Here is a 22,894-nt window from a genome sequence, read left to right as displayed (position 1 = left end):
AGTGATTTACAAAGGATTTATGCACAAATCAGTTCTGCTCGAGTTTCATGAATGAGGCCCACCGTGTGTACAATTAGTCTATAGTCAGAAAAATAATTTATAAATCTATATATCACCCATTTTAACCCATTTGTAAATCTATATATCACCATTCCATCCATCACAAACATTTCTTGAAAAAGTTTTCCTTTCACGATTGACACATTTCTGGATTTACCGGGTTGACCTCTCATCCTTGCCAAAATTTTTTACAATTGCTCTATGAATATATGGCAATCCCACATCAAGATCAAGACATTCTTCAAAACATTTGCACATATTTTTTTTTATCCAAAATCAGTATATAGTCATAGTCAGGTAGTCAGTTCTACCAGTAAATTATAGATGTTATGACATTCACTGTTTTTTTTTTTATTTTCATGGAAACCACTACATTTTTTTTGGTTGAGTGTAAAATGGGTGTGTATTCAGTAACATACTACCTACTAGTGAATGAAAATAATTTGCTATATGGTAGACAAAGGAAAAGTTCATGAAATGCTTTGTGCAGTAAAAGTGTTTATTACAGTAGAGTCATGAAATTGCTGCCAGTGATCAACAAAAAATCCAACATATATGAGATGGTGGCTCCAGAACACACAAGTAAAACGTTAAAGAGGAGACATTTACAAATGAGTGTGTTTCTTCACGTGTGGTCTTGAATAAATACGAAGTGAATGAGAAAAAAAAAAACTTCCAAGCCTCGTACTTTTAGAAAGAATATATAAGGCATGTTAAAAGTGCTGTTTATTGCTAGCCCTGCATTCCTTTCGTAAAGAAAGTATTCACCAAAGGCTCAGACTTTGCAACCAAATACAGTTTGTTGTTTCTCTCTTTACACCAACTTTGTGACTTGCATATGTGAGAAATGTCCATTCACATAGAGGCACAAATTGAAATTTTAGATAAGTACACTATACTGCCAAAAGTATTTGATAGTCTTCCTTTGCACACATATTAACTTGAGTGACATCTCATTCTTAATCCATAGGGTTTAATATGATGTTGGCCCACTCTTTGCAGCTATGGAAAAGCTCTGGGAAAACTTTCCACAAGGTTTCAGAGTGTGTTTATGGGATATTTTGACCATTCTTCTGAAAGTGCATTTGTGAGGTCAGATACTGATGTTGGACGAGAAAGTCTGGCTCGCAATCTTCACTCTGATTCATCGCAAAGGTCAGGACTCTGTACAGGCCAGTCAAGTTCTTCCACACCAAACTCACTCACCCATGTCTTTATGGACCTTGCTTTGTGAACTGGTGCACATTCATGTTGGAACAGAAAGGGGCCATCCTCAGACAGTTCCCACAAAGTTGGGAGCATTAAATTGTCCAAAATCTCTTGGTATGCTGAAGCATGAAGAATTCCTTTCACTGGAACTAAGGGGCAGAGCCATGCTACTTAAGTTTTGAGCTATAACACTGTGTGGAAAAAATGAGACCATTCTTCATTTATTTAGTTTTTAGCCCAAATGGCTAATTTTTTCAGGAGATAGAGGCTATTTATAAAACAAAGTATGTTTAAAACAAAGAAGGAGGTGTTTAAAAAAGAACACATTGTTTATAATAAAAATACAGTTTCTCTAAAAATGTAATGTAACTAGAAGCAAATCTTCCCAAAGAACAGAAATGTAAATAAAAGCAAAGAAGGGATGCTAGATACTAAAAACTAGATAAAAATGTCTCTTTAGGCTTCAATGCACATTTCTGTTACATATATGTTTTCTGGCTTTATTGGGCATACATTAAATAAGTAATGAAAAATGTAGCTTTTCATACAAATGGATTCCAAAAAAGTTGGGACACTAAACAAATTGTGAATAAAAACTGAATGCAATGATGTGGAGATGGCAAATGTCAATATTTTATTCGTAATAGAACATAGATGACAGATCAAAAGTTTAATCTGAGTAAATGTAACATTTTAAAGGAAAAATATGTTGATTCAAAATTTCACAGTGTCAACAAATCCCAAAAAAGTTGGGACAAGTAGCAATAAGTGGCTGGAAAAAGGAAATTGAGCATATAACGAACAGCTGGAAGACCAATTAACACTAATTAGGTCAACTGACAACATGATTGGGTATAAAAAGAGCTTCTCAGAGTGTCAGTGTCTCTCTGAAGCCAAGTTGGTTAGAGGATCACCAATTCCACCATTGTTGCGCAGAAAGATAGTGCAGCAATACCAGAATGGTGTTACCCAGCGTAAAATAGCAAAGACTTAAGTTATCATCATCAACCATGCATAACATCATCAAAAGATTCAGAGAATCTGGAACAATTGCTGTGCGTAATGGTCAAGGCCGTAAAACTCTACTGGATGCTCGTGATCTCCGGGTCCTTAAACGTCACTGCACCTCAAACAGGAATGCCACTCTCAAGGAAATAATAGAATGGGCTCAGGAACACTTCCAGAAAGCATTGTCAGTGAACACAATCCACTGTGCCATCCGCCGTTGCCAGCTGAAACTCTACAGTGCAAAGAGGAAGCCATTTCTAAGCAAGTTCCACAAGCTCAGACGTTTGCACTGGGCCAGGGGTCTTTTAAAATGGAGTGTGGCAAAATGGAAGTCTGTTCTGTGGTCAGATGAGTCACGATTTGAAGTTCTTTATGGAACACTGGGACGCCATGTCATCCGGACCAGAGAGGACAAGGATAACCCAAGTTGTTATCAACGCTCCGTTCAGAAGCCTGCATCACTGATGGTATTGGGGGGGTTGCATGAGTGCTTGTGGCATGGGCAGCTTGCATGTCTGGAAAGGCACCATTAATGCAGAGAACTATGTTCAGGTTCTAGAACAACATATGCTCCCATCTAGACTTCATCTCTTTCAGGGAAGACCCTGCATTTTTCAACAGGATAATGCCAGACCACATTCTGCAGCAATCACAACATCATGGCTACGTAGGAGAAGGATCCGGGTACTGAAATGGCAGCCTGCAGTCCAGATCTTTCACCTATAGAGAACATTTGGTGCATCATAAAGAGGAAGGTGCGACAAAGAAGGCCCAAGACGATTGAACAGTTAGAGGCCTGTATTAGACATGAATGGGAGAGCATTCCTATTTCTAAACTTGAGAAACTGGTCTCCTCTGTCCCCAGACGTCTGTTGAGTGTTGTAAGAAGGGGGGATGCCACACAGTAGTAAAAAATGGCCTTGTCCCAACTTTTTTGGGATTTGTTGACGCCATGAAATTTTGAAACAAATTTTTCCCTTAAAATGATACATTCTCTCAGTTTAAACTTTTGATCTGTGATTTGTGTTCTATTCTGAATAAAATATTAGATGTTGGCACCTCCACATCATTGCATTCAGTTTTTATTCACAATTTGTTTAGTGTCCCAACTTGTTTGGAATCCGGTTTGTATAAACATATAACAATTAAGTCATACATTATTTCTTCTCTAAATAGCGTTTGAAAATTTGTAGATGATAAGTATCAAAATTTCTTTAAATGTTCAATATGATTCGATCATAAATGAAAAAAAAAACACTATCATTTAATAATTTCAGGAAAGGTCAGTGACATTTCCTAAAGAACTTAACCTTAAACATTTGGATTAATGCAGTCAGAGCTTTCAAGACAGAGACAAAAGTGTAACTTTCGATGTAACTTTAGTCTTCTGAAATGAATAGTCTTTTAATTTATTGTCTCAAACACACCTGTTTACAACAAATTTAAATAGACAATTTCCATTATCACCTAAAATAAGAGAATGGGCTTTACATCAAACTTGTTTCTGTGTTTGTGGGGGAGATTTTTTAATTCTGGAGAAATAAATGTGGGGATTTTATGTTGCCTTGGCATGCAACTTACTACACAGAGAGAGTGAGATAGAGAGAAAGATGAGAAAGTTTGGGTTACTGTGAAACAGAAAGGAGGGCAGTGGGTCTGTCTCTGACAGATAAAGTGTGGTTAGGGCCTACCCCCTTCTTACCCAGAAAAAAAAAAGAAAAAAGAAAAACCCTAAAGGACCTGTAAAAGATCAAACTGTAAAAGATCAAACCCACTTGCCTGCGTGAGAACACAACTTGTCATTTCTTGTAGAAAGCTTATTGTTTTCTTCTGTACAGGAACAAGCAACTTTCTTTGAAATAAAACAACATCAAAGCCCTGATGATAATTTTTTTTAAGTATTACAGGAATTTGTTTTACAGTGAAGGTATGATGTTCACATCACAATTCAGACTGAGCTTAAGATGAAAATGCATGAATAATATAGAGGAACAGCAAAGTAGCAGATTTTTTTTAACCAATTAATTCATTTATTAATCTTCCGAAACTGCTTCATACTAATCAGAGACATTTTAGTCACAAGCCCACCATGGTACAGAGGCCTTGTCCATCACAGTTGTTAACCAATTTTCTTCCAAATTAATGTTATACCAGCTTCATCCAAAATCTAGAACACCCTTAGACGCATGATGCTACAACCCCAAGTCAAAGGGACTGTCTGTGGTATGAGAAGCCAGACATCACGTATAATTTAAACAGGTACTAGCACAATGTCACTAGATGGCTTAAAACTCTTGGCTGAGATGGCCCAGTTCAGTTAGTCAATACAATAAATAAGCACTGACATGGTTTTGGTATGATGGTGTGTGCAGTGTTTATAAAGACGTCATTGTCACTGCAGCGCTGAGAATGATCCGCCACCCAAACCAGTCCATTGAAGCTAATTGTGAATAGAGATAAGGAAGTATGCAGAGAAACAGGTGTCTGTAATTGTAGAACTACACAGTACTCCTGCATGGTCAGTGGAGCTGATAAAATGGACCATGGATGTAGAAAGTGATTGGATTATATACAGCACCAGTCAAAAGTTTGGACACATCTTCTCATTAGTCATTGGTGGAACAGGGCTATTCACTGTATACAAGTGTGTACCATCCCCTACCTCTGCACAACCCAAGTTATGGTCTCAAACACATTAAGAAGGCGAGTGGTTCTACCAATTAACTCTTGACATGGCCACAGCTGTTCACTAAAAACCATTCCATGTGACGACAACATGAAGTAACGAGTCATCTTGCAAATGAGTCATCTTGAATCTGAAACTGAATTTAAAGTGGTCTTTAGGTTGCTGCAGATGGATCAGGTTATAAATACCTGCAGGGTGTGGGATGGGATAAGAGGCAGTACAGTGTAGTGAATCTGTCATTCAGTGTGTGGAAAATGGGTCACAAATTAATTGTTAATGACTGAAATAGAGTCATTTTGGGGTGTGCCAAAGGCCAGAAGTAGATCTTATTCATTTAAAGCATGTACTGGGCTGTCATTTATTAGCATACACTAGAGTATCTAAACTGATCACCCATAGCTTGTAACTTGTAAGTTTCTAAATTCACGGTCCATTCTCTTAGCTTCACAGACGTGACAGGAGCACTTTATAGTTCTACAATTACAGACTGTAGTTCATCCCTTTCTCTGCATAAACTGTTAGCATGCTACCTGTTCTTCAATGGTCATAACTCTCATGGAGTATGATTTGGTTGGAGGATCATTCTCAGCACTGCAGTGAAATTGATGTGGTGGTGGTGTGTGGATCAGACACAGCAATGTGTAAAAACCCCCAAAGAAAGCTTTAAATTTACAACTATAGTTTGCAATATTTGAGATATTTTTATTATGCACTACAAGATACATGGTGATGTTGTGTTCAGCATCAATTATGACCAAAAAAAATTAACTAACTGTATAGGCCAAGCATTTGTGTATTTTTTAATGTTTGAAGACAAAATATCGGACACTTGAATTGGATAAATTTTGATCATTTTATTTTGCTGATATATATTGTTATATCCAAGTATACTGCTTGGATATCAAAAAACCTGAATGTTTGACATTATTGACATTACTGACCTCTGCTGGTCATGAATATAAAGGCTTGTTGCTCCAAAATGCTTTTATATATTAAATATTAAAACAAAAACATAAAATGCAGGGGCGTTTCTAGACTACTTGTACTGGGGCACACACAGAATTTAGAGGGGCACAGCGGTACTCTCTGATCAGTATCAAGAGCACATCCAGCATAAAGCCTGTTAAACACTAAATAGATATCATTGTAATGGATGAGAAATGAAGAACAAACTATCAATAAATAATTCATTAACTGCATTCATCTTTATTTAATGTGCATTTCCTTTAATAAATAAAAAGCAAAAACTATAAATCTCCTGTTTTCCGTTACCAAAACTACATCTATATTTCTTCCTCTGCCATACACGATGTACACTAAAAATGTGAGAGAATTGTGTTATTACCATTTGCACTTCCTAATTTAATACGACATTTCCTAGAACTGCGTGATTCATAAACACAAAATGAACATATTCGTGAGAAGTTATGCTTGGTGGTGTTACATACTCATCATTATTTTCTGTGGAAATGAAATATTGGCTTTAGTGGTGTAATATGTATTTTTAGTAGGTTTTACGGTTATAAGTGGATATAACCAAATCATAAAGCTATGTGCTACAATTTCATTGTTTGTGGAGTGGCTTACATTCTTTTAAATATTTATGAATGTCCATTACACCGTGCAAAAAAGCCAAACACTCTCTAACTGAAAGTACTAACTGCTCCAGATTTTGGAAAGAAGCTGGGGGAATATGTGAAATGTAGTAGTGAACTTGCTTGGTGTGATCTTCAGCTCTGCTCAGCAACACAGGATACAACTGATTATTTGTATACTTCCACAGTAACATGGGCCCCAGTAAATTTAGTCTAATAACGCCCCTGACAAACTTCATACAGTATATTTCACAGCATTTAAAGCATATTGCATTTTGTGTATTGCTTTTAAGTACATTTTATTGCATCGCAGACAGTAATCTTAGGAGATATTGTACTCAAACATGTACAACATAATTTAATATATATTAAAAAAGAAAATCCTACTCATATTGCCTCAAATATTCACAGCAAATAACCAGTCTGGCTCAATTTTCAAAGAAATCCCAGGGTATTCAGTGGTCCATGTGCAAAGTATAGGAGTTTGAATGTCAAGAGACAACTAGTACAGTTTCCATAAAAGTTGGGATTTTTGTTAAATACAATTAAAACAAATCTTCAATTTTTCAATTCCCTTGAAACTTTATTAAACTGGCAAAAAATATTTCTAATGATTGAATTTTACAAGAGTAATTGTATTTTGAAGATATAAACAAGTTTTGTATTTGATAACTATAAAACAATCCATTAAAAACGGGCACTTTACTGCTGTGTTACATTTATTTTTAATTTAACTATTTAATCATATTGGGAAGAAATTGTTGCAGATTTCCCAGGGAAATTTTGGCTCATTTTCCTTGAAACCAGAATTCATTTGCTGAGCAGTTTGTGGCCATCATTTTTTGATTCTCCTGCTTAAGATGCAACATTGGAAACAGATCTGGACTGCAGACAGATCAGTCGAGCACACATTCCCCATCTATGAAATTATGCTTTTGTAGAGCATGCAGAGGCCTGCCTTTGTCTGGATGAAATAGCCATGGACGTCTAAGCAGAAGCATATATCTGTCTAAAAATCCCAAAATACACCTTCATATCAAAGATACATTCATACATATGCACGTCATCCATGGCACAAGCAGTGATGCACCCCTAAATCAAGACAGATTGCTGCAACTTTGGCAGAGAGAAATACTCTTAGATGCCCTTCTCAGCATGAACCCAGAGAACTTGACAGTGTTTTTGCATATAATTGATGTATAGCTCTTTCATTATATATAAGGCTGCTGGCACTCATGCAATGAGCTCTAATCTCACTCTCTCATGTCACACTGTGTATTCCTCATGCATTTTAAATGACCCATCATCTAAGGCATTAGATTCAATTAAAAAAATTTCATTTGAGAAAAAGAACATTTAGCGCAAGCAAAAAACACACTACACAAGGCAATATACTCTGACACGTGAGGAAATTGTATTACAAGCACACAAAACATGTTGAATCTAACCATGTGTTCTTTAGATTTGTCACACTTTGGGTCTAGGTTTACTTTCATGCAATAGGCGCTCTCCCCAATTTAGCTTCAGTTCCACCTTAACTTTAGCAAAAATAAGTCATTATTAAACTGCAGGCACTGAGCAACCATCAATGGTGACATTGGGACATTGATATGGCCTTAGTCACTAGGGAAGTAGGTTGGATTAATTTGGATTAAAATGAGTTTAGAGGGTAACAAGTAGTAAGAAAAGTGGTAGTAAGAGAATGCCATGGGCCCTACATGAAGCTCTAATGAACTGGGATATTTTACATGTTTTCCTGTGTATAATTATATTTAATGCATTTTACAAATTGTCCCAACTTTTCTGGATATGATCTCCAATGTTGTAAATCCACATTGTGATTGCATATTTGTACAGAAGTGCAACAATATTTTACCAGTTTAAATTTACAGAGAAAGAAATCATGTACCTTTACTACTTTAGTTTAGCCACTTTGTCCACCATCACTTGCATAGAATCTTTGTGTCCATATTTAAGAAGCGAATGTGCATCTTTGTTTCAATTTCTATCCCTTTCAGAATCTGTTTTCAAAAGACAATTATTATTATTAGTTTGATATGGATGTCAAAATGCTTAATGTATTGCAGGTTTTGACTACATTTTCAAATAATAAATCATAACTTAATTATAGTGAAAAACTGTGAAAAGTAACATTGCATTGCTAGCACTCCAACACTTCGTAACCGAGCATGCCTATTAGAAGAAAAAATTTTGAATTATAAAATTCAAAATTGTTGTAAAAATAAAAATTGAAAATGGACAGTGATCATTTAAATCATAAAAAAGAAACATTAAATGTGAATTAACATTAAGGATAAGAGAAGAAAAAAAAACTATACATACCTTCAAAAAATGTTCAAATGTGATACCTGCATAAAATTCATCTGGACCCTGTAGAAGAAAATATGTTTATGCTTGAGAAGTGAAGTGAGATTTTTACTATTTAAAAGCCAGATGATTCTGGGTAGGATCTTGACCCACCACAACCATAAACAGGACAAATAAGTTATGAAAGATTAAACATTCCTGATGTTCTCCAAAGCAGCCAAGTTAAAAAAATGTTTTATCCTACACTTTATTTAAATCAAACACCAATAGTGTTTTATGGGAAGAATGTGCGTTTTGAACAGCTTTTTTATTGCTTGCCTATATGTGATTTTAATGACGTTTTTAATCTACAGGAGGTCCTCGGGTTATGTCAGTCCCGAGTTACGATGTTTCGTGGTTATGACACATCTCCCGCTTACTGTATAAAGCCTTGTTTCGACTTAAGTAATTTTGCGTCGTAAACGTCGTAACGTGCACTCCATGTTTGGTGTGTGCGGCGGAAGAATATGCGGTTACGTGGCTCGGGATAGGTGCTTACAGTATGTTATTTACGTACAGTATGTTCCGACTTACACCAAAAATCGGTTTACGACGTGACGTAGGAACGGCTCAATATCGTAAGTCAAGGACCCCCTGTATTCAATAAAATTGGACATTTTTGTACACAAATTTCTGGTGCACGTTTTTATTTAATGATTTTTATAAAACCAGACAAGAAAACAATGCCTCAAAACACCGCTAACAGCAGCAATTGCTATAACTTTATAGCCACTATTGCTATAATTGCAAAACTTTTAAACACCCTTTTTTGCTTTTGGCAGTAAAAACATATGTATTGTGTTTGGCATTCCCTGATACAAATTTCAATGTTTTTTCTACAGGTGCAGCAGAAGATCAGGAGATAGAGGCTAGAGCAAAATGTGGTGATGTCTCACTAGAAGAGCTGTACACAGGTCATTTGACCACAGCAACTCAGATTATATACATACACATATATATACATACATGTATACATATTGCACTGGATTGAGTTGATAGGTTGAAGTCTCATATTGTCACACTCTCACAACCACGGATATGCTATTTTGGCATGAGGTGTAGAAGGAGGCTGTCTTTGATTCACATCGGATCAATAACAGAGCTACAAAAAAGGTGCTTCTCTGTGGATGTAGAGAGCTAAGGAAACCATTCCTGTGAGGGCTAGTTTAAATAGATTTTACTCCTAGCTCCTATTTTAACTATCTCTGAGAAGTTGCCGATTTCTCCTGCATTTCAAAGATGTGACACTCTTTTCTGCCAGCAGGTGTCAGAAATGTTCGCTTGTTCCTCTGTCCTCAGACAGGCGATTAAGACCTCAACAACCGTCAAACGATGGAGAAATCCCTGAACAGCACTCTGTTAGTGTCTCCCTGAGCTTCACCATCTCCAGTTTCCTCAGTTCCTCCTACCCTCCAGACATGTCTTGCCTAGTATGTGTTTTAAAACGACCCATCTATTTCACCATTCCTTTCTATGGTCTCCAAAATAAAAAGTTTCCATTAAGCTTTCAAAATTCTAATTCTGCCAAATACAGTGGTGGATCACTGATTTTTAGCAAGCTTTGTGCATCTAGTTTTCAATCTAGGCATGTACCTAGTAAAGTAAATACATGTGACATACCCCATTGCCTATACCCCCATGGACATACCCCATAGGTAAATCCGTGTTATTAATTCATAGGTTTTGCTGTTTTTGTTAAACACTGTTTATACAACCCCAAGTGGAATGCTATTTAAAATGCAAATAAATGTAAACAAACACAGCATTGATTTGCAAATTTCATAGACCCATATTTGATTCACAATAGAACAAAGAACACATACTAGATGTTGAAACTAAGACATTTTATCATTTCATAATTCATTTAGAACTCAATAACAGCAATGCATCCCAAAAAAGCTGGAACAGGGCAAAAAAAATCTTGGAGGTGCAATTTGCAGCCAATTCACATGACTTCGTACAAAAAAAAAGAAAAAACATTTTAGTGAGGCAGTGTCTTTCAGAAGTGAAGATGGGCAAATATTAATCAATCTGCAAAAACCTGCATCTAAAAATTTTGAAACAATGTCAGGAAAATGTCCTCAAAATAAATTTGGAAATACTTTGAATATCCCACCATCTACAGTACATGACATCATCTAAAAATTAAGAGAATCTTTAGAAATCCCTGTGCACAAGGGACAAGGCCAACAGTCAATATTAGATGCTCCTGATCTCCGGGCCCTTAGGTGGCACTGCATTAAAAACAGGCCTGATTCTGTACTGGAAATCATGAGCATGGGCCCAGGAACACTTCCAGAAATCATTGAACACCATTCATTGTGCAGTTGACAAATGCAAGTTAAATCTATCAGGCAAAGAAGCCGCCATATGTCAATACGACCCTGAAACACAGATGTCTTCTCTGGGCTAAAAGCTCATTTAAAATGGACTGAGACCAAATGGAAAACTGTCCAGTGATCATATCAATCAAAATTTGAAATTCTTTTTGGGAACCACTGTCCTGTCGATCCAGCTTGTTATCAGCACATAGTTCAAAAGCCTGCATTTCTAATGGCATTGTGCTTATGGTGTGTGCAGTCTACACATCTGGGAAGGTTCTATCAATGGTGAACAGGATATAGAGGTTTTAGAACAAAATATTCTCCCATCTATACAACGTCTCTTCCAGGGACGGCTTTGCATATTTTAGCAAGACAATGCTAAACCACATACTGCATCCATGACAACAGCTTGGCTTCGCAGAAGATGAGTCCTGGTGCAAACCCTGCCACCTGCAATCCAGACCTTTCACTAATGGAACACATTCGGTTCATTTGAAACAAAAAATCTGGCAAAGAATACCAAGTTCAGCTGACAAGCTAGAATCCTACACCAGAAAATAATGGGACAACAGTCCTCTCCCATAACTCACTTCCTCACTTCCAAGATGTATACAGAATGTTGGGATGGGATGCTACATAATGGCCCTGTCCTAACTTCATTGCCATCAAGTTATAAAAAAATGGATAAACCCCTTATCCATTTCAGGGTCGCGCTGGGTCCGGAGCCTACCACAAATCACTGGGCACAAGGCAGAAACACACCCAAGAGGGGGCACCACTCCTTCAAAGGGTGACACACATTCACATTTACTCACACACTCACACCTAGGGACACTTTTGAGTAGCAAATCTACTTACCAACCTGTGTTTTTGTGTGACAGCAACACTACCTGCTGCGCCACTGTGCTGCCCATAACTTTATTTTTCATGAAAACATGTTCTGTTTAATTATTAATAAAATATGGGTCTACGAATTTTGCACATAATTGCACTCTATATATATTTAGATTTATTTACATTTTACACAGGGTCCCAACATTTTTGGAATTGGGGTTGTAAGAATTAAACACTGTTTAGTGTTGCCATGTAATTTTGTCCTTATTTACTCCATTTCAGTTCAGTTCAGTCTGTACTAGTCTCTCTCAAAGTGAAAATTGTTTTGCAACAATCATTCTTACATCCACAATGAAAACATAGACATAGATTTATATTACTTTCACTTGTCTTTCTTGTACATTAGCCTATTTGCATTAGAGATAAACAATTATTAAATATATTACATTGTATCTTTTGGGATAGTGCAAGGCTGACCGAAGTTGTTGATATTTTTCATACACAGGTGATCTAATAAAATTATTATTTCAGCCTTTTTTTAAAATGTGCTTCTTAAATAGTTTTCATAAAAACAACTGTTGGCATCCCATAATCTAACTGCTAGCTTTGTTAGTGTTTCAGAGGAGTTTTTTATTAATGACACATAAAGTTTCCAAACCAGCTTATAAATGAACATTTCAAAACTGACTGTCCTATCTCAAAGAAAACTAACTAGGACGGATGTGTCTGCAAGTTTTAAAATATAACTGTCCTCTGAGAGATTCCTAAACTTCTATATCATTGCTGTTCAATTAAATACATGTATCTCAATTTTTGTTGGATTTTTAGTTTCCTACATCACATTTGAACCCAGCAGCTGTCCTTCACACTGTGTGAAAATTTCAAGATTAATACAAATGCTCCAAAATTACATTGATTTCCATTGAAATTTTAAGTCTTTTTTTTCTCCTGTGAAGTTGTTATTTTGGAGATATATGTTATTGAACTTATTTTACATTCACGTCCATTGAAAGTAAAGAAGGTTTTTTCCTTCTCCTGTTAAGCTACTATTTGGGGAAATGAATGTTTTTAATTGGACAGTGATTATATAAACTACAGAGAAGGGGTGATAAACGCCTCATTGCGTTAGAAAACACAAGAGACAAGACTCAGAGAATTAATCATTTAATGTGACTCTGAGACTTGTTTGTTAAAAAAAATCAATAATGCACCCTACTAAGCTGACGTCCACTGTGTACTGATCCACCAAGCTTTCTGACAATATTTGTGGTTGGATAATACTGAAAGCTGACATAAGTTGATAAATAGCACCCTTGCATGTATTTTTTTTTTTTGTACTTGTATAAATATTCAATGCTGTCTTATCACTTTCTGCCCCTCTATATGTGCCACATACGCAAACTGCAGTGTGTCTCAGTCTTACTATCTCCCTCATAATCAATTTCCCAATGCTTTTAACAGTAAAGATATTTCACTGTGTTTAATCTTGGTGTCACTTATACAATTTGTGTACAATTATTTACAGCTTATGTCACGTGACCGTACTTAATTTAAGGCGAATAACGGCCAATTTTTTTTGTTTTGTTTTGAGGTGGCAGTAGGTGCTCTCAAAGCTGTGTGAATATAAAAATCTGAGAGAGAGGAGAGAGACAGAGTGTCTCTCCCCTCTCTGTCTCTCTCTTTCTCTCACTGTCTCTCTCTCTCTCTGTGTCTCTCCCTCTCTCTCTCTCTCTGTGTCTCTCCCTCTCTCTCTGTCTCTCTCTGTCTCTGAGACATATACACATGCAGACCACTTCAGGCCATGGATGTGTTAACATTCTACATTTGCTCTGATGCCCGAATGTTTTCTTCCTTTTGCTCTTCTTTATCAGATTATCTCCAGCAGACTGAAATGTAGATACTGTACCATGCGACCCATTGACATGCTGGCAACCTCCAGCATTGCAGCATCTGCAATGCCCTTGGCTGTCTCCCTCCCGAGCTTTCCACTCCGAGACAGCAGCTCCTCCACCACCTGCAGCAAATGATATAGAAAGCATATATAATCATATAAAAGGCACAGTCTAAAAATATATTGCATGTATTAAACAACTATGGGGTTATTCAGATTTTTAATAGAAATTTTCTAATCACAGATTATTGTTTTTATTGCATTTGGAAAACAAAACAATCCCAGACATTTCAGAAAACTGGTTTTAAAAGTAAGTGTCTTACATGTCTGTATTCTTCCAGTGTAATTGTCCCATCATTGTCTGTATCATGCATATTAAATAGGACTGAAAAAAGAAGATGCAGAAGAGACGGTTCACAGAGATGTCTTGAACGACCCCAGTTTACACAGATCAACCTTAACAATATGACTACCTCGTTTCTATACTTACTGTTTATTTTCTCAGCTCCACTGACCAGGGTTGTTTATCTGTTGCTCTGTATACCTTATTTGCCACCTTTTTCCATATTGTTCAATGGTCAGGAACCACAATATACCACCACAGAGCTAGTATTATTTGGCTGGTGGACCATTCTCGTTGCTTCAGTGTCACTGCAGAGCTGAGAATGATCCACCACCCAAACCATACCTGCTCCGTGGTGGTGCTGTGGGGGGCCTGAGCATCAAGAAGGGGGTGAGAGGGGGCAAACATTCATTATCTCCAGAGCCTACTTGGAATCACTGGGCGCAAGGTGAGAATACACCCTGGAGGGGGCGCCACACACTCAGGGCAACACACACTCACACACACGGACACTTTTGAGTCGCCAATCCACCTACCAGCATGTGTTTTTAGACTGTGGAAGGAAACCAGAGCACCCAGAAGAAACCCAAACAGACACGGGGAGAACACACCAACTCCTCATAGACAGTCACCTGGAGCGGGATTCAAACCCACAACCTCCAGGTCTCTGTAGCTGTGTGACTGCGACACTCCCTGCTGCACCACCGTGCCACCCAGGGGGCAGACTACAGTAGACTACACTCTGTAATGATAGAACTACAAAGTGCTCCTGTATGGTTAGTAGAGCTGTGGGAATAGACAGTGAATGTAGAAACAATGTAGTGTTTAATATCACAATAAGGTATTAATGGGAACAGGGAATGTTTCATAGGTAATCCGATTTAATCTTTATTCCTCTCTGCTTCCATTAAGTGCTCTGGGTGCATTCTCACAGCGCAGTTTGGCTCTCCTTATAACTTCTTTCTCCTCCTCAGTCATGTGCACTGATAGTGGTCTGAAGTATGACATGACAGTGAGAAACTCCTCAAAGCCAATCTCCTGCACTGGGCCTTCACCATCAACCTGGAAGTTTCTGTGGAGGCCAATCACATCAGTACAATTAATATGGATGTCGACTGCCCTCCTTTGTAGAATACAGAATATAGATTATAGATTCTTTATATTTCTTACAACTAGAAATATATTCATTTGACATTGTGAGGTCATTATGAGATTCCAGAGGTTGTTGGTGCTGTTTTTGTTCCTTGTGAAATGTGTAGAGATATGAAATGAAGTTTATGCCCATCGCCAGTCTGTTTGATTTACATTTCATTTGCACCTCTCTCTCGCTCTCTCTCTCTCTTGCTCTCTCTCATTTGGCTTTAGACATGGGGGTTGTGTAAGTGCATGTGGCTATAGGAGTTTATGTGAACATGCTGAACCTGTTGAGAACATTCACTCTTTTTTTCCTGTAACCACTGTATTCTGTTTAGGGTCACAGTGGGATTAGATTCTACCTGGAGTAATTGGGTCATGAGTGGCACTTTGCACCAGTCACAAGGTGTGAACATCACTGACCTTCTGTCAAAAAATGCTTCAACAATCTGAGATTGAATAGGGTTGCATTTTAGGTCTTGAATTGTGTAGAGATCATCTCTCCTTCAAAAAGAGAAACACATTTAAACATGAGTGATATATTACAGATGAAGTTCAGTCCATTTATTCAACCTTTTTTAAGCCTTAAATATAACTAGAAGTATCCTAATATACACTACCCTTGTTTGCAATCAAAGTCTTCAGGTGTTCAGTATCACACTATAGGAAATGTCCTCTACACAACTGACTATAGGAGCACCAAATGCCTCTTTCACATATGAACTCCAGAGAATTTCTAGAGAAACTCCAGAGTATTGGGTCCAGAGTTGTTCTGGAGTGGTCGTTCACACATGCAGCACACAACGAGAGATTTTTTTGCCCCTGGCACGCTCTTGCAGCACCTGTACAATGCATGCAGGAGAAAATTCTCACATGCACTGACTTCACCCAGAGTCTTTGCTAGGGTGCGAGGGGGATAAAGTTCGGGTAAGGTCCGGAATGAAAGTTGTGGGTGGTCACTTTCACACACACAGCTCCTCAAGGAAAACTCCGGAACATTACCGTGCATGTGTGAAAGGGGCATAACTGACTAATTATAGGGATTACCCAGGAAAGCTCACACTCACATAAACAGGGCAGCTCTGACAGCCTTTCATGTTACTTTCTTTCAAACAGCTGAAAGTTTGTAAATGTTACTATACCTAATGTGCATAGAGGGGATGAATAGCTTTAGCTAGACAGTAAGCAAAGCTATTGCGGATTGATACCAAAGCCTTAGAATGCTGTATTCCCTTGCACCAGGGCTGCCAATGTTGAGGTGAGCTTAGGAGTGGGGTGTACAGAGAGCATCAAATTACCACATCAATTACCAGTCTTTCTGGAACATTCTCATAGAAAAACTAGGTAGTATTTTACATAACAGCTGCAGATTCAAAATCATTATGATGATTCATGATGGTACATGACTAGAGGAGTATGGGTCCCCTTTATGAGGCTGGGTTATTTCCTCCAGCTTTGAGGGAGTTTTTCTGGCCATTGTCATATATAACTTGCTCACTTGGGGTTTATTAATTTTGTTTTAATTCTCAATTTCTGTAAAGCTGCTTTGTGAAACCATCAGGTTGTAAAAAGCTTTATAAAAAATACATTTGACTTGACTTGATAAAACTGGACTTGTATAGACCACTCGGTTATTGTATGTAGGAAATATTCTAAAGAAAAAGAAAAAAAAAAAGAAAAAATACAACAACAACAACAAAAAGATGTTGGACAAAACTAACCTACCGCAGGGTATCACTGTTGTGGCTTAAATGCTTGAAGCGATTATGAAGAATCCCAATCTGCTCCAGTGAAACTGACAGATGTAGAAAAGTAGTGATTAATTTCATAACATAAAACGCCTAGAGTGTGCTTACATTCTACTATTAATTAACACAACTGTACTTCATTTAAACACAACTTTATAAGCAAACAATGCTTGTAAATTTGTGTTTCTGTTTCTTAAGTTTCTACCAACATATTGAATTGAAGATGAATGTTCTTCCTTTGACTGGTGTCAGGAGGGACATGTCATTGTAGAGCTAAAGAAGATCCAGCAATTTCTCAGAAGACTCGATGGCAGATGGTGCCATAAAACATGAGAAGTTAGTGATGTGCATAATAAGGCAGCTGCATAAAGAGTGGCAGAACAAGCAATGCCAATTTAATCTCTTGACATGACTCCAGCAAAAGAGTAAGGTGCAGTAGTGCCAGTCTCAATCATGGCTCCATAGATAAGAGTGTGCTGTGGCAGAGTGAGAAGAAGCAGAGCTGCAGTGGCAAATTTAGCAGCAGAATATATGAAATCAGACGTGAGATTGTGTCATGGTGGCCTCAAGAGCAGCTCCACCAAGGGAGGTGAACATGTCAAGAAATGTGGTGAGGGAGCTGTGTCAAAGTGGAAAACAAAGCTGTAGCGGGCATTAGAAATGTATATTTCCTTATGTTTTTGCAGCACATAAGGAATTTTATATGCACACAACCTTGGTGCACCACCACATTGGAATCAGCACCACAGCAGCGGTCATGGTTTCATGAGCTTGTCATTGCAAAGTAAAAAGCAGTGGGAGCTAAAGCTAAAGGAAATGTCAGTGGCAGCTCCAGAATAATGATAATCGGTGGTTTCTCATTGCTGAACACAGTAACCACGCATGATTCTAACTGCTGCCCTATATGGAAAACACATTCAAGTGGTTAGAGGGCTCTCCTGGTTTACCTTCTTGGAGCTTTGCAGTAGATATTGGCTAGACAACTTAAACCTGGAGCCTAAAGTGTAGATAGCATTTGCTCTAGGGACAGGACAATCCCAACAGATCATAAAACATGTAGCTGACTTGCCAGGAGAATACTGAATTGTGTACACCCAACTTCTATGTAAACACCAAGAAATGCAACCTCAACCATTACAAGGTCCAGTTCTTGGGACATATGCTCTACGGTTTCTGCGAGAATGTAAAATATGTGCAGCATCCTAATGGTGAAAGCCACAGTCTTAATGTTAGAGAAGCGAGCTTGAGACCAGAGGGACACCAGTTCAATTCCCTGGACTGTTGGGAAAAATTCATCCACTGCTGAAGTGACTTTGCTGCCTGCACCTGGAACTACTGGAAGACGTCAGACTGGCTCCAAATATTACAATCTTCAATTCTGAACTAAAGACCTTCCTGTTCTCCTGTGCCTTTGAGTAGTGCTGCACTTTGAATCACACTTCAGCCTAGGTCTATATTTTATTTATAAATGTCTTTTCTTTTATTGTTTAAAAGAAACTATAAAAGTCTTATATCTTTTATAGTTTAATTTGTTTGTATTCTTATTTTAATTGCTTTAAAATTAATCTTTTTTTATTGTAATTCTTCTGCTGTAATATTTCTGTACTGTTAGGTAAAGCACTTATTTTGCCATTGTGTATGAAAGGTGCTCTATGAACAAACTTTCCTTGCTTTGCCTTGCCTTGAGTAAAGCACCTAACCCCCAAATTGCTCCTCGGGTGCTGAAGTGGTTTGCAGCCTGCTGCTCCGGTAGTGTGTGTGTGTGTGTGTGTGTGTGTGTGCATGTGTGTGTGTGTGTGTGTGGGAAGTATTGCTCAATAGTATGTGTTTTGTGCTTACTCAGTAACTTCAGTAGGCCAATGAGATGACCACACCCTGCAGACACTCTACCAAAAGCTGTACTGACGTTTCCTCAAGTAGGCAAGTTATTCATCATGAATGCAGGTTTCAGTGTTCGCACTGTGGGCTGATCATGCATTCGGGCCCACTGGGTCATGCACTTCAAGGATGCATGATCAGAGAACAGTTGGACTGCTGTGCTCCAAGAGAATCAGTTCACCATTCAACACAGAGTGGGACACCTACACAACAAGAACAATGCACTTTCATGCTCCTCATGCTTATAAGACAGCTGGTGCTACCATGTGTGTCAGGACAAAAGGAACCATCCAAGGAGAATATTGCCATAGCTGCTGTGGCAGAGAGACAGGCCTAGTGTTGTACTAGGTAAGGGAAAGATGGACTGAGGTGACACCACGTGGGTCAACCTTACAATCTCACTGTAACATTTAAAATCGCCTGTAACATTTTGGCAGAGTGAAATGGGCTGTTGTAGTGCAACTGGGACATGGCAACAAGTTCCATGCGAGGTCCTACTGAAGTGGCCCTTCCACAGACAATGTTTTCCTGTGTGTCCATACAGCAATTACAGCAGAAATGTTTGGGTTTTGGGTTACGTAAACTGGCACTTTGTGTACCAGGTGATGGTGGTGTGCCAGCTGCTGGGGATCCAAAACAACTGGCCAGCATTATTTCACCCTCAGGGCGAGATGCTAGTGAAACCTTTTAACAGGTACTGATACCTGAATGTCACTGGACACCATCACTGGATGAGGGACCAGTAACTTTTTTGGTGGTGTAGGCACGGTGGACAGTAGTCCAGGAGACCTTTGGCTTTGTTCCAACTCCAGGCTATGTGGTTAGGACATCGCCCTGCTATAGTTCACCTGCTTTTGACAGTGTGCTATAGTATGTAGGGTAGTGTCCTAAGCTAAAGTCACCGTGGGAGGGGCCTTGCCTGGTTGAGGCCAGCCTAGCTGAAGTGATGTACCTGGTATATATGAAGAATCAGACCGTCATTATCCATTGGGACTGACTCAGCTCTACCTGCCCTGAGACTGCAGAACAGCTGCAGAGGAGAAGGCAAGGCAAGTTATTTATAGAGCACCTTACTTACACAATGGCCATTCAAAGTGCGTTACAAAAGAGTACAGAAATATTACAGTAGAATTAAAAGATAGTTAAAAGATAATTTAAATATTTTAAAGCAATTATAATAAGCATTAAAACATAAAAGACATCAAAATGCAAAAAAAAAAAATTGTTAAATTGATTGATGATAGATGAAAGATGATAAAACTGAAAAGATCAAAGCATTAGAACATTCCTGAAATCTAGCACCTCAGAAAGGACTTTGCAAAGGTAGTTACAATTAATAGAATGATACAATATAAAAATTGTGGGGTAGGGCTGCCCTGTAAGGCTCTGAGTAGGTAGGTGAGGCCATGTATGAGCCACATGCTCTTTAGAAAGTAGAAAAGAGGCAGGTCATGCGTGGGTTATGTGATACCTTCCCCTAGAACAAAGAACAGCTCTGTTTTGTGTGTGTCTTTTGGAATTTCACTCTAATAAAAAGAAGATAATGTGGAAGCATAACAGTAGCAAAATAAAAATTTAATATGCCAAATGGCAGTTTAACCCTAAGTTTGAAATTAAGAAATAAAGCAGTTACATTCTGGTGCCTCAGAGCACCCAAATGTGACACCAGCCGTGTTTAAGGTGGAATGGAATTTCAGAAAAAAGATGGTGAGCGAAAAGCAGATCAACCTTTTTTTTCCCAAGAACACCAATAAACTAGAAAACAAGTCGATTAAACACTTTCTCATGGAGTCATCTATAAGAACGTTCATTAAGCATCACAAATGGCTCCATTTCTCTTCTTCAGCTACTCTGCTAATGAAATAATATTTATAAACTCTTTGGCCATCATGTTTTTAGATAAAGCCTTTTCTGCATTGGACCCACCCTGACAGGATGACTGACAAGTATGTAAGTCATGGAAACAAAATTAAAATCTGCTTTGTTTGCCATTTCACAAGCATTTTCACACATACTGAGCACAGTAGGGTGATGTTGTTATTGCAAATGCAGAGGTGCTGTTTTCCCTTTAACATTTAAAATTTGCCATATTTGCCATCTGTTTGAAATTTTTATTTCAAAAGCATGTCACTAAGTGCATATTAGGTGAACAACTTTAATTGTTATATTGACACAATTGTTGTATGAAACACGCTTATTCAGTTTCATTTAAATAAAGATACTTATAAAGCACTCAGATGTATGTGTGTACAAGAAATGTCAAAAGAAATCTACACAATTGTAGATGCAACCATTTATTTATTTTAATTTGAATTTTGAGATCAAACTTGCATGCTGATTGTAGAACATTTAAATTCAAACTTTTGCATTTTCATTTTAATTTCGGTACTGATATGCTTCCATGGACACAATAGAATTTTTTGCATTTTCCCTCAACTAGACTGCAAGATTTTTAAGTAAAACATAAGCCTGGGGATAGTCCCTCTTTCTCCCTCTTTTAAATAAATCTGTTTAATGAATCACCAAAATAATCTGCAGATTACTCAAAATCGAAAGTGACTGTCATCGTTTATAACGGAATATGTTCTTTTTATAGTAAACAAACTAAAAATGTCACACCTCTACTTCAACAAGGTAAACAGGATGTCTGCCAAACTCCTGTCACGTGAGGGATGAAAATAGACGTCACTGTCTGTTAAAAATAAAACCGATTCTGCCTATATATAATTTATGGTAAAGCAGCAGCGGTGTAGTAACTGCGTGCATCCTGAAACCAGTCGAACTAAGCTTCCTCAAAACCCCAACGGCGTTGATAACAGTATAAATATTGTATCGCGCAAATCGTCCATATGTCATTTGCTCTGAGAGACGGTTAGTACTTACAGCCTGTCTTTTTAGACAAAATGCGATACTGATGGTCATCCGGCACAGAATGAAAACCTCCCATTGCACCTGAGGACTTTTTCCGTCTCTCTAACAGAAGACAGCCCGCTGGTTTCAGTTTCGTATAAAAGCGCCGCCTGTGTTTAGTTTGCGAATGCAAATAAAAATGTCTCTCTGAGAAAGATCGTGTCCCCGGGTCTTAGTGCAGCGCTGTGGCCGGCTCCGCTCCCATTGAAGTGTTCTCTAGCTTCTACTGGAGCAGAGAGTGAGGCGGCCCTGGAGCTACAAGAAGCACATTATATTCTGAATGGGCCATGAACGGGTCCGATTTCCGTTTATAACTGGAAAACGAAAAAAAAAAGAAATTGGTTTGTATTCGTTTTATTTCTATTCAAGGAAAAAAGTAAAAGAAACCGCTGCTTTGTTTAAAATAAAAAACATTGGAGACAATGATTCATATTTTAGAAAACGAGTTTAATTTTGTTTTATTTTCATCATTTTGCCTCGACACCTTTAACCCCGGGAGTAATGCAGAAAGCGCGGGATTTTTAAAGGGTTTTCGCGCCTGTTGACAGTTTTGCAGCAGCGGTCTGTAGGTGCAAAAGAAATCGTTTAGTGCTGGCATAGCTTTCAGCACGTATTGAGAGATCATTTTACAAATGGCAAGTGATGGCTCGTGTTAAGCGGTTAAGCCAGACGCCTTTTGAGAAACACGGTAAACTAGCCTCATGTCAGACAGCCACCCGGAGTGGGATTGGAACCCACAACCCCAGGATCCTGGAGCTGTGATCCTGTCCTAGTGCCACCCTACCACCCTAAGTCATGTCAAAATGATACAGATAAAAAACGAAATTTAACTCGTTTTCTAAAATATTAATAATTGTTTTTAGTGTTTTAATATAAATCAAAATCACAGTCATTTTCTTTTTTCTTT

The 22,894-nt window shown here is 38.1% G+C and overlaps 1 protein-coding gene across 4 annotated transcripts; it reads right to left on the bottom strand.

Moving 5' to 3' along the window:
* Positions 1-681: 681 nt before the first annotated feature.
* Positions 682-22,075, bottom strand: tescb (tescalcin b). 4 transcript variants are annotated; one of them, XM_066659659.1, is made up of 9 exons: positions 21,961-22,075; positions 17,177-17,246; positions 15,875-15,955; positions 15,250-15,389; positions 14,298-14,359; positions 13,990-14,097; positions 8,902-8,949; positions 8,468-8,579; positions 682-1,460 (listed from the first exon to the last, which is right to left on the bottom strand). In XM_066659659.1, exons 1-8 carry the CDS (start codon positions 22,022-22,024, stop codon positions 8,502-8,504), a joined length of 651 nt encoding a protein of 216 aa, XP_066515756.1. In that variant the 5' UTR covers positions 22,025-22,075; the 3' UTR covers positions 682-1,460; positions 8,468-8,501. The 4 variants fall into 4 exon arrangements, with proteins under 4 accessions (XP_066515756.1, XP_066515755.1, XP_066515754.1 ...); XM_066659658.1 differs by lacking the exon at positions 682-1,460 and adding an exon at positions 2,361-2,412; XM_066659657.1 differs by lacking the exon at positions 682-1,460 and adding an exon at positions 5,701-7,567.
* Positions 22,076-22,894: the final 819 nt, after the last annotated feature.

The sequence above is a fragment of the Hoplias malabaricus genome, chromosome 2, assembly GCF_029633855.1.
Source record: "Hoplias malabaricus isolate fHopMal1 chromosome 2, fHopMal1.hap1, whole genome shotgun sequence".
Lineage (NCBI taxonomy): Eukaryota > Metazoa > Chordata > Actinopteri > Characiformes > Erythrinidae > Hoplias > Hoplias malabaricus.
The sequence above is the reverse complement of the archived record's forward strand: the minus strand, read 5'-3'. Positions and strand labels throughout refer to the sequence as shown.

Excerpts from the sequence above, each read along its gene's own strand:
- tescb (XM_066659659.1), bottom strand. The coding sequence starts at position 22,024 with ATGGGAGGTTTTCATTCTGTGCCGGATGACCATCAGTATCGCATTTTG. Across the intron at positions 17,247-21,960 it reads TTTGTCTAAAAAGACAGGCT|TTTCACTGGAGCAGATTGGG; the intron begins GTAAGTACTAAC and ends TACATCTGTCAG. Across the intron at positions 15,390-15,874 it reads GAAGCATTTTTTGACAGAAG|AAACTTCCAGGTTGATGGTG; the intron begins GTCAGTGATGTT and ends TGGCCTCCACAG.